This window comes from Chaetodon trifascialis, chromosome 8, assembly GCF_039877785.1.
Source record: "Chaetodon trifascialis isolate fChaTrf1 chromosome 8, fChaTrf1.hap1, whole genome shotgun sequence".
Classification (NCBI taxonomy): Eukaryota; Metazoa; Chordata; class Actinopteri; order Chaetodontiformes; family Chaetodontidae; genus Chaetodon; species Chaetodon trifascialis.
The window spans coordinates 21,901,350-21,914,009 of record NC_092063.1 but is presented as its reverse complement, the minus strand read 5'-3'; the positions used below and the strand labels follow the sequence as shown (position 1 = coordinate 21,914,009).

The following is a 12,660-nucleotide window of genomic DNA, read 5'->3' as shown; positions in this document are numbered from 1 at the left end:
GAGGGCAGATGAAAGGCATATTAAGTGTGTTATCAGTGATCTTCACACCAGCAAGGAGCCCCATAACAAGGCAGACGGACAAAAGAGATGGTGAGCATCCATTTGTGGCCGGCTGCAGTGAGTCAGACGGGGTGGGATAGTAAAGCCTTGTAGTGCTTACTTCACTACAAGGGCAGAAAACAGACTGAAATAGAAGGAGAGTTCAGGAGGAACCGAGAGAAAAGCAGCAGATGTGCTGACTAAGGACTAAAGAGAGTGACTTGAGGAGAGGTGAGGAGTGCAGACAGGCTGAGAAGAAAGAGGTTGTGACCCTGAAAGGGTACTGAGGAGGTAGAAGTAAAAGGGAACAAGGTGACACTTCAAGCAGATGGTAGAGGGACATAGGTTTATGTGTGTGTGGCAGTGAGACGAGCACAAAGTGAAGGGAAAGCCACTGTATGACTGCCAGGAGTGGTTGTGTGTTTAAATGAGAATGAAATACAAATGCCTGACATAGTATTTACAGGACAGACTTGTGAGCGTTGAAACATGTGTACATTTAAACTTTGATACTATATACATTTGGATTTATCACCTGTACTGACTACTGCGAGGCATGTTAATAAACAGCCTGTGAAATAGTGCCTATGTGGTAGTGTAACATATTAGAATTACATTATATATACATAACATAATTCACTACTGGGATGACTGCACAGTGGCCACCAGAGCATCGCTCTAAGAACAGATATAACTTACCTACACTTTGCCCTTTTAGACGATGTGTGTTAATGACTACCTTCATCACAGACACCAGTCTTCTTGTTTACTTCACATCAGGAAGCACTGTCCTCATGTTACTTCTTCAGTATTCAAACACTACTTCCTCTGAGTGGTTCTCAATTTACACATAACACACTTGACCAATGCAGATGACCGATTCAATTTTATGGTCATGGTTCAGTGGACTGACCCAGACAGCCATGTAGCTAAGCCAAACAGCTCTGGTTAGGGTACACTGCTAATGCTGTTTACATTCAACATGCTGGGCTAGAACCAAAGCCGCTCCACTACAATGTGGTCAGCGAGGTTACGCAGGCTTGGCTGGACCGGGTATGCAAATTTACGATGCCCCTTTTTTCAGCTTATGACATCATGACAGGGAGGCTAATATTACATTTTTTGCGGGTAGAGAGAAGGAATGACTGGAGGACAAATAAGGCGCAAAATGCAAAACGAGGAGATCAAGCAGAAAAAGGGAATTACCAGACTGAGAGAATGATCAAATCAGAACGATCAAAACAGTGTTACTGAAATTAACAGCTGTTGCAGAAACGAATATTGTAAATGATTAGAGATAGACAAAAGACATCATCACACCAGGTATGTGTCGTTGAGTGTTGTCAAACTGAAGTAAAGCTCCTAGTAAGTGTGTGTGTGTGTGTGTTTACCCGTCCTTCATGTATGCATGCATGACAGAGAATTGAACTGACCATGGTGCATGAAGCCATTGTTGCAGAGCCCCACACCCAGCGTCACAGCATCCTCTCGGGTCGAGCAGTCTCCCTGGGAAACCAAATCAATGACGCACACAGTTGGTCAGTTACAATGCCTGTTTACACCTTCTCATACACAGCAGACTGCAGCACCACTGGCCTGAGGTATCAGTGTGTTTGTCAGAGTGAAGGCGATCATTTTTGAGCCAGCACGTGTTCACAAACATGTGTATAAAAAAGACAATCAACCCCTTCAAGGTTATTGACTTGTGACATGTGCAAACTAACTGAGTGCCTAGTTTCATTTGCACTGGATGGATGGCAAAATATTCACAATACAATTCAGCACTGACAAGAAGTGTACACTCAAACAGTACAATTACACAATAAAAGAAAGGCACTGATTTTACCTGCAAGAGTAGCCAGTCAACCAGTTTGCTGGCAGGCACCACAGATTTAAAGGTTTTCAAATGGTGATCTCTGTCCCTAAAAGAGAGAAAAAAAAGAGTATTTTCTCAGTATAACACAGGTGGCATGAACAAAACCCAGTTTCATAGGTATCAAGCGTTCAACAGATTACAAAAAACTGCATCAACACCCAAAAGTGTCTGTTATGCTCATGGAAAGCTGTATTTCTTACTTAGAGCCAGAGGAAGTAATATAAAAGCACATATTGTTCCTGTTATTGCCATGACAACATCCTCAGAGTTTTTGTATGTGCTCAGACAGTCTGCTGTTCAGTTTTCTAAATCCTGCCAGAGGAACAACTTTCATTCATAATCCTTTTAATATCTGCTTCTTTGAGCATTTGTGAGATTACAGGAGCAACCACCGCGGAGCAACCTGCTCAGCATGTACACATGTCAAACAGGAAACGCTGCAGAGGATGTGGGATTGCTTGTGTGAGTGGACGGGTGTATCGGAGCGTGTCAGATGAACGGTATCTTCTGTTTGTTGTAACATCTCAGGGCTGAGTAAGACCCTTATCTGGACCACCCATTTCGTAAACATGTTCAGAACAAAAGCCACACGTGATACCTGTCAAGTGCAGCCGTGGACAGAAAGTACACTGACTGATAGCACAGACAATGCCTTGAAACAGCATGAAGAGCGAGCTTCTTCCAGCATCATGTGCTGACCAATGATCAGTGATCATCCTCTACAGCATTAAACAGTGGTGGCATCCCCATGTTATTAAGTTTCTATCTATTTTATCACGTTAATATTCTTATTCACTGCGCTTTAATCTTATGAAACTGGCAGCCGCTTTGTCACTCAGCAGAGTTTAATAAAAAGAGCTACAGTTTATGATTATTTATGATTCGTAAAACACATCCATCACTCAAATTTTATAATTACTGGTTGCTATATGCAATGCCAATGTAGTGATGGATTAAAAAAGCCAGGCCATATTACATAATATCTGGCTGGCAGGCGGAGGGCTTGCCTTTGTATGTTAATAGGATTTGTCCCTGAAACCAAAAGCTCTTTGTTTGCGCTGATGGCAACCCCAGGCACTTCAATCAGCGGGTGAGTGATGGAGGGAGAGATAGAGAGATGAAGGGGAAGAGTACGAAGAGATGTGTGTGTGTGTGTGTGTGTGTGTGTGTGTGTGCGTGCGTGTGTGTGTCAGAGGGAGACAATGTGCGTTTCCTGTGCTTCTGTATAAATCTGTACTCTTCTGGCTCGTAGACTTTCAGGTGGAAAAAACTTTTGGAAAGTGAGATTATTTTTCCACGTCGTGGGACTATTTTCAGTTTCTTTTGAGTTAAAGTTAGGAATCAGAATTATAATAAGTTATTACTTTAAATGATCAATGAAGGAATAATGGCACAACATTTGTATACTGACATACAGAGCCTCACGCTGAGAGGTGTGTGTTTATGTGTGTATGTATATATACTGTATTCTGTAGTGTTTATATCTCTCAGTGTGTGTACTGCGTATGTAAGCAAGAAAGTGAAAAAGTCTGTGTGTTTATGCGTGTGAAGGAGGGCGAGAGCATGAAGGAGAAATAAAAAGTGATTGATGAGGTTAAAAAATGTCGCAGTCATCATCTGGCCTCCTACAATATGAAAATTTCAGAATTTAACAACATAAATTCAGATAGCCCACAGCACTGTAAAGACTAAAAGACAAGTACTCATAATATGTGGCTTTCCTTAATCCTTTAAGAGCTACCTCATATAAATCGTCACTTGTGAAAACCTGGCATCCTCAATCTGAACTAAATCTTGAACACATGGACCTACAGCAGCTCAGGCCTGGCTGGGAGTCCATGTTGGAGAGGAAAGAGGTTTGAGGGCTGTCATTCCTGGCAGTGCCACTGTTCATTCAGTCATTACAGAAAGGGTGACGTGGGCTGAATTTGAACCCATCATGAATATGCATCCGCGCACCTGGAGAGCAGGGACATTAGCATATGGGGGAAGAGGAGGAGCAGGAGAGAGGAGAGAAGGGCAGGTACTTACTTGATGACAGGCGTGTGGAGGCTGTGAAGGCGGCAGTACAGCCTGACGCCCTAAAAGAAAAACGGAGCGGCTGAGTCATAGAACATACACACCTTAGGTAAACAAGTACAAGCATGGCTTCAGGACTAGAGACTTAACTGTGAAAAGAGTTAGCCCGAGGCCATCGTTTTAGGACAGAAATTTCAAAACCTTGTCTGAATGAGGACAGATGTAAGCCTGCACAGCCGACCTTCATCTCCTCTTTCTTTTGGAATTTTGATTCTGACTGACTTTTCTATGGGAAGTGAGGAGTGAGAATATAATATGATATATATTTGAACATTTGTATGAAGTGTTAGACATCAGCCACCGTGGGTTTATTCTTGTGTGATAGAAATTGATGCGTTGAACGAATGCATTCAACAATGTCATTTTTAAGGTAGAGTAATTTTTCTATGTGTTGCTGACTTTTTAAGATTAAGATTAAGATTAAGATTAAGATTTACTTTATTGATCACTGCACACACATGCTACAGGGAGGAGACTGCACACACGCCATGCTTCGTGAAATTATTGTTTCCGCGTTTGACCCATCCTTGGTCCGTTGTTCCTCCGCAGCAGCGGTGGGCTGCCAGCTGCCAGCCGATGCCGGTGCCCGCGCCCGGACCCATCCTTTTTTTCGTCACCGTTAGTCAGGCGGTGATCTTCTTGCATGTTTTTAGTGGGGGTTATTTAAGGAGGGGAGAACATGCAAACTCCACACAGAAAGGCCCTCTTTTTCCTCAAGCAGCAGGCACTGAAGACATGGTGGACACGCCACCAGCGCCCACAGCGGGATTCGAACCGGGGACCTTCTAGCTGTGAGGTGACAGTGTTACCACTTGTGCCACCGTGCTACCCATTTCCGCTGGTTGTTAAAATGACATTCAGGAATTATTCTATTATCTAACTTGTAAAATGGTTTATACAACTTACAGTGAGAGGTGTATGTGCCACTTCTCTAACACACTGTGCAGATGCTTATTTCTTGGCATATTGTTCCTTTTAATTTATTGTAAATCTGCTGCATATTTACAGAGCAGATTAATGACTACTGTCCCTGGAAAAATCTTTTTTCCCTCAACTTTTGACATCCAGAGGAAGAATTATAGTTACCTTTGACATGATGTCCTCCATCTCACTGCGGGCCTTGTAGGTGCCATCGTCGTAGCGGAATCGGTACAACACCTGCTCGTTCTTGAACTGGTGCTTGTCTGACACTGAAAAATCACCAGACAGCAGAAAATGTCACCTCAGCTGTGCCTCAGCTTGAATACTGGGTGATTTGAGGTTCATTACCCATCAAGCTTTAAGTGTGCCCTTCCTCCTCCACTCTTAAGCCAATATGATTTCTGAATATACACACAAAGATGCATTTTAAACTACCCCAGCTGTCAGAGTTGAAGCATACTTGTATCAAGTCCACCTCTGATGAAACTTCAGAGTGAAGTGAAGCTCAGGCTGTCTCTAAATTGTCTGGGCCTTTTCAAATATGCAAGTTTCACAGTCGGAGACCAGCGGACCATTCTGTTTTTAATGGATTTGGTTGTGAATTCTTTTAAACATTTAATTTGCTGATACTGGAATTAAGTGGGAAGTAAGTCTGAGTTGGGTAAGCCATGAGATTCAAATATTTAACATAGCAGACGGCTGCCAAGTCCCATAAAATCTCCCAGCTCGCATTAATAAACAACTCCAAAACAAGTTCTTATTTATAATCAATCCAACACAGAAAAGTGATTAATACATACACGAGCAGATGTCTGTTGGAGAAGCTAACGGTGAAATCTGCCAAACGGAGGCAGTTTGGTTCCACCACAACAAGCTGGCATGGGCCCAAACAAGCTGCTGGTTTTCTCAGTCTAGACTTAAAATGCCCTTACAAAACCAAAGGCACCACACAGTCATCCACGGTACAGTCAAATGTGGAATGTAAAGTATATGCAATGATAGCTGAATTATTGTGGAAGCGAGGGAGATGACGTTCAAGTACGAACTGGTGTGTTTTAGTGGCTCAATCTTTCACAGCTGACTGGATAAAGTCTGCTTTATGTTCTGTAAAATGCATGTGGTTGACTGTCTCTTTTTATTTGTCTCTTCACAAAACAAATGCATGACTCAGGTGGGGTGCATGGACAGCCTCAATTTGCCACTCTGTCACATGACCTCTTTTTGTTGGATTTCTTTTCACTTACTGGCGACACCTACACTTTCCCTGCTGGGCCTGAGCCTCTTCGGTTTGCCCACAAAGCCTCACTGCTATCCCACAGAGCCCTGCATGTCATCATTGTATCTCTCTGTGGTCGTAGGCCACTGCGAGGGAGGATTTCAGGGGATTTTACACAGGTATTAAGGAAGATGAACGGTTGGTCTCAGCAAATTTCCCTGAGAGGGTGGTGTGTACAAATCGTGACAGTGGTTTGTACTTAACTTTGTAGAAGAAGCCCTGAAGCAACACTCTGCGTTCATACTGTATTTATAGCTGTTTGTGTATGTGTCTGTCAGTTCTCAATGCATAATCCAAGTTGAATGTCACACTCAGGGAAGGAGAAATAATATGAGGCACATGTCCAGAATTATTATTACCACACAATGTCTTTGGATCGTGGTATTTTCCACACTAAACGGGTGCTCCGATGGGAATTGTGGAAGGAGAATGTGAGAAAAAGAGAGCGTGCAATTAGCCAAAAAACAGAGGATGGCATGACTAAACAACATATAAAACAGAATAAACACATGACAAGGGGAACTGCAAAATGTGAGTAAACTGTATAAAGCGACAAGATGATCGAGAAGCAGAGAAAATCAGAGACAGAATAAGGGAGAGAGAGTGACAGAGAGACATTGTGATAGAGAGAGAGAGAGAGAGAGAGAGAGAGAGAGAGAGAGAGAGAGAGAGAGAGAGAGAGAGAGAGAGAGAGAGGACTTTGTTTTGTCTCACCATGGTGGATGATGCCATTTTCCAGCAAGGCTTGTCCCAGGTTAACCCCTTCGTCAGGCTTACTGATCTCTCCACTCTCTATCAGCCATGACACAAACTCACTGGGAACACAAGAAAAAGAAGCACATGATGAGGCCGGCTTTCTTTATCTCTGTTTGCCTTTTGTTCTTGAAATTGTCACCGTCTTTGACCAGGGGGCTCCTTGTTGTGCTGTTTTAGTATGGAACTTCAGACAAGTCGCCTGAGAGACACACAGTGTGGATGCCACCCTGTCCCTGTGATTTCTCTTGGATTTCTGTCAATGCAGGTGGTATTTCTGAAAGTAGCCCAATTTTCATTCACAGTCATTCGTTCTATGGTTCATGCTAAATATTACACTCATAAAGCGTGCAACACTTCCCTTGTGCTAAGAGATAAGTATCAAGAGCGACAAAAAAAACTGTGAAGAAATGTTGAGAAATGTTTTTCTTATTTTACACACAATTTCAATGTGTTAACCATAGTGGGGGCACATACGTATATATAACCTTATCTATAACACCTCTGTATATTGAGTAAATCATCTTTAACCCAATGCTTTGCTTGTATATGACAAGCACTGGAACACATCACTGGCTGTGGTTATGACTGTTTAACTGTGGCTAGCGTGAAAGCTAATGGGCGCTACTTAGATGCCATTTTCAAAATTTATTTATTTCTGAACAGACTATTCCCACCTTCAATGGAAGTAGCGATTGCTTGCTTGTTTGTCTGTACTGCATCTTAGTGGTGCATGTAATGCATAGTGTTTGCTTGTGTGTCTTGCCAGCAGAGCCTTTTGCTCTGACTAGTCTCATGTGACAAAACCAGTGAAATTCTGAATGTGAGCTGCCCTTGATGTTATCACTGAGAGCCTTGTAAAACGTACCATGTTGACTCTGTTCAAGGCGCTTAGGCTCTTTAAGCTATTTAGTCTGACAGTATGACTTTTTAAATGGTTTCAGGGGTTTTAATGAACTACTTAAACCGCAGGCACTAACAGTGCATCTACAGTACATATTTGAAAAACAGTTTATCCTCCTCTCCAATGCTACAAATATCCATCAGGCTTCGATACTGTACACGCATTCACTATCTAAATTTAAGCACTTGAGCTCTGCTCCCTTCTTGTCACGCCTGGTGTGTGCTGAACTAATGTTTGAAGGAGAAAATTACATTTTTGCCTTCTTCGTCTTTCATGCTGCTGAGTGAAATCACTTCCCCACATAAGCATGAACACTGAAATGGAGAGGGCTGGTGTGTGTCCGTGTGTGTTCATGACTTCTGAAATTGAACGTTCCAGTGTGGAATTATTTTGAAGCGTGTGTGGCAATTGATGTAGCCTTAGACTTAGCGAGCGTAAATGTCAAGCATACAAGGTGTGCAGGTGTGTGTATGTATAAAGTCAACCCACAGGCTATGATTTGTGTGTGTGTGTGTGTGTGTGTGTGGGTGTGGGTGTGTGTGTGTGTGTGTGTGTGTGTGTGTGTGTGTGTGTGTGTGTGTGTGTGATTATGCAGAACTGCGGACACCTAGCCATCTGCCATTAGCCCTGTTTGTCTGACTGAAGCACAAAAGGACTATTTTATCATAATCTACAAGACATTTTCTGTGATCTTCCAGGTGCATGTTATAACATGTAAGTGCTGTGTGTGTGCATTGAAGGGAGGCATCTGATGGTTGCTACACTCAAAGGCATCCGCCAATATAATAATAATAATAAGAAGAAGAAGAAGAAGAACAAAAATGCAGAGAAGAAGAGAGCTCTGATATTTTAAAGCAGGTGGCTGCCTGGTGGTGATTTTAGGATTCAGTCTGTAGCCGTGTCTAAATGTAAGGGGTATGTGGACAGCGATAAAGGTGGCAGACCAGCCCAGGGCGGGGCACCTGAAAATTTCCCGTATTTTCAAATCCCAGTGCTGACAGGTACAGAGCATCTGCTGATGATTGGTTGAGCCTCTGCGTAATTGTGGAACTGAAAACTGTGGAACTGTGTGAAGTTCTGCAGCAGGAGCAGGGCTGTTTTATATTTCTTTGTAAGAGCACTGTGGATGATGGCATTATAGTCAGAAACAGAAAACAAAAAAATACTTGTGTCAAGTGACCTCCTGTTCTGCTCATCTTCGATAGTCGACTGCTGTGTCCCAGTTCTGTACTGCATAGAAATTATACATCAGTACAGTATACAGCTTTTGCAAAAAGTATACAAGAAATCAACATACTTTTACTGTTTCGTACTAAAAGAAAATCACTCAATATGCGTCATTGTACATCAATCAAATTGCAACTGTATGTTACTGCCAATTTCAATTCCCAAAAAGAAAATAAACCATTTTCCCAAACACTTCTTTTGTTTTATAGATCTTCCTGGACTCATCTCACCACCATTGCCATTTACTTGAATTTGTTCGAATGCGTTGCATTGTGGTATGTACCCTGACCTTTTACAGTGCTGTTAATTTTGTCATGTTTCCACTGTGAAAACGCTACATGCTCAGAAGCTGCTCAGAATTAAAGCGCAGTATGGAATTGGGACACAGCTAATGTATTTCCCTCAGAGGGCAAGAAAAACCACTGAGAACCGAAAGCTGGTGGAACAGAAGCTAACCCAGAAATGGAGCAGGAAGATTTGTCTTAGAGTCAACAGTTGAGACCTAATTCCAATCTCTTCCAAGCTTTAGCTCTGCTCTCAGCACAAAAAGCTTGAGAAAGAAAATTAGGATGTATCACCACCTTAGATCCACACAAATGATGCTAGGCAAGCATTAGCTCAACCAAAAAAGTAGAATAAAAAAAAGGTATAATGTGTTCACAGGAAGACAGCAGAGAGATGATGGAATTATGCCATCAAGACAAGAGGGTGCTATCAAACCAGCAGTCAGCATCTCGGTTTAATGCAATAAGCACTCAAACTATGTCTGCCGCTAATTTCATCAGAAAGACAAATGCAGAGCTAATGCAGGTTGCACTCATCGGCAGGAAATGACTGAGTGATAAAGTGGGGAAAATGGGAGATGGTGGAAAATGAAAATAGACTGAGGGAAAGAGACAGACAAATTAGACTGACAGCACATCGATGAAGCAAAGGAGAGAGTGTGTGACCGAAAAGGGAAAACTTTTTTAGCTATTGATTGGTCGGTTTGAGTTATTTTCCAAGAAAAAAAAAAAAGACAAAATCTCTAATTTCAGCTTTTATGCTTCTTTACTCCTCCTTGATGGTAAACTAAATATCTTTGGGCTGTGGACAAAACAAGACATTCGAGGACATCATCTTGGACTTTGGGAAATCCTGATCAATATTTTTCTCCATTTTGTGATATTTCATAGGCAAAATGAGTTGATGAATGGAGAAAATAATCAACAGATTAATGAAAATAACCACTAGTTGCAGCCCGGCTTTTCTGTATGAGGATACTAATAACACACTGTTCTGAACACAGCAGTAGAAGAGAGCTGAATGCTGACACACACAATATGGTAGGATGTAATTCCTGGAAGGTCTCAGGATCCAGACTGGCCAGTGAGACACATCGAACAGAGAGAGGAAAACACCGAGACGAAGACTTCACATGACGCCACCAAGACGGGACACGTCTCCCAGAAACACCACTACATTCTTGAGCGACTCATTAAAGTCCCTTGTTGGCAGTGGCTGAATGCAGGGTTATCTTCCACTACATTCACCTCTAAAAAAAAAAATAAAAAATTCAGATGGGGGATGCATTTAATGATTTGTAATATACTGAGAAGCCATGTTGGCAGTGTTGCACACATTAATGGCTGCTCCCTGGTTTCTCTTTACAAGACCGGTCATCAGTCAGCATTGTAGTCTTGCCTAGTTTTTTGTCTCCCCATGGGGATGTTGGAAAGAATTTAATTGCTGTTCAGGATCTCCCAACCGCTGGTGTGTATGGAGAGCAACTGAGGGAAACTTGAGCGAGTCTCTCATTGTCTATTCAATGCACTGAAACATCAAGAGGACAGAGAGGGGGATGGCTTGCTGCAGAGCCTCAGTTAAAGGTCCTTTGCTAATGAAAGTCTGGGTTTGTGAGTGTGTGCTCGGTGATATGAGTGTGTGGGGAGCAACTTGGACCCTTCTCTGAGCTGTGAGAGCAGACTATGAGGGGGACTCATTACGGACAAGAGCATGTAGGGATAAAACAGTTTAGGCATTTTGCCAGGACTTGGGGAGATGGGATCCCAGCTCTTTTGAAAACCGGCTGATCTTACGTAACAGCAATTTGTAAGGACCCCTTGTGAACAGCGTAGCATTGCAGTCACATTCCTGGAAACTGAAGAAACCAGGCACTGAGGAAGCAAAGACACTCACTTTCCCATGAAGCACTTGGGCACAATGCTGAGCTTCCTGCGTCTATCTTTAATCAGGTGGCGGCTCTTGGTCATCATCATGTGGTAGAGCTTCTCCCCCTTCTCTGCAATCATCACATAGGCATCCCGCTCCATTCCCAGTTTGAGACCTGCCAACAAAAAACAAAGACGAGTCAGATCCAAGTGGATTTGTCACCGTGACCATCAACGGAACATGAAAACAGTGACAACCCTTCTTTTTAAGGGAGCTGACAAACAGTGGATGTGAAAATGGAAAAAAACGAACAAACTCAACCCTAGCCGACACAGTGACTGCATCATAGTGCCAAGAAAAATACAGCAGACTCATTACAGGGCACAATTTTCAACTTGCTTTCCACAGCTATCGACATGTATCAAAGCCAAAAGGCAAAGGCTGTCATGGTGCTGTTAGAAGAGACAAGCAGGCCTTTGCCTGGTTGTGTTCTGGTATTGTGCAGATGGAGGGAAGCCAGGAACAGAGTATGGTGGCTCGGGTCTGCCACAGCGTCCTGAAACAAACCCAGATGTTTATCTCGCCTAGACATAATGTTTTTTAGAGTGAGTAAAGTTCAGGAGGGCAATGAGATCTGAACTGCTTTCTGTGTTGGTTTGTTAACTATTATTCCTCTACTGTAAAGCGGAACATGTGAGGGCCTATTGTAAGGCCTGCTGCCCCAGTAACAGCTCTTCAGTGAGTACACTGTTTGAGCTGCTTAACCTCACCGTGGGGTTTGATGAACTTCTGAACCGCACTGTGATACTTTCTGACTCGGGGCAACTCAACTCTGCGCCTCCATAAGCTGCTTAACTCTACTGAGAGGCACACCAAGCTGATGAACTCAACTATGTTCTGATTTATGTGTCACAGTACACTCTCATGTCATATATTTGTGACACCTGGAAACAGATCTAACTCGGCATCTTCGTCGTTTGTCGACCACGTTTCTCTTTCTCAAGGCCATGACACAACAAGTTCAGAACGGTCCGTTGTTTACCATTGAGCCAGTGAGCCTTGCTGACTGTCTGCTCAGTGAATTCGCCCATTTAGTGCCGCTTCTTATCTTTTTTGGCTCATGGATGGTAGGTGACTTTTTTTTTTAGACTACAAAAACAAACTTCTGACTAGTTATTTCCTCTCTTGCAGCCACCAAACATACGTGCATGCTGGCAGTCAGCTGGCATTTGGCCGGAACCTTTGCACCGACTTCAACTGCAAACCTGAACAGAAGGCAAAGTGCGGCAACAGAAGCCGTTTGATCAGTTGGCCTTTGTCGCTCGTTCTTTGAGGTTGGTTTGAAGTGTCATGGCCCTTAATAGTTTTAGATTCTGCATGCTGTCCAATGAAAACTATGTAATACAGCTGAAAACAACATATTTTTCATGCATT

General features: G+C 42.8%; 1 protein-coding gene across 2 annotated transcripts in view; it reads right to left on the bottom strand.

Moving 5' to 3' along the window:
* Positions 1-12,660, bottom strand: part of prex1 (phosphatidylinositol-3,4,5-trisphosphate-dependent Rac exchange factor 1) — a 77,400-nt gene that overhangs the window by 29,599 nt on the left and 35,141 nt on the right. For both annotated transcript variants that reach the window (XM_070968256.1, XM_070968257.1), the window contains exons 10-15: positions 11,254-11,401; positions 6,906-7,006; positions 5,081-5,184; positions 3,947-3,996; positions 1,886-1,961; positions 1,473-1,545 (exon numbers count right to left, since the gene is read on the bottom strand). In XM_070968256.1, coding sequence (XP_070824357.1) covers positions 1,473-1,545; positions 1,886-1,961; positions 3,947-3,996; positions 5,081-5,184; positions 6,906-7,006; positions 11,254-11,401 — 552 coding nt within the window. The remainder of the gene's footprint in view (positions 1-1,472; positions 1,546-1,885; positions 1,962-3,946; positions 3,997-5,080; positions 5,185-6,905; positions 7,007-11,253; positions 11,402-12,660) is intronic.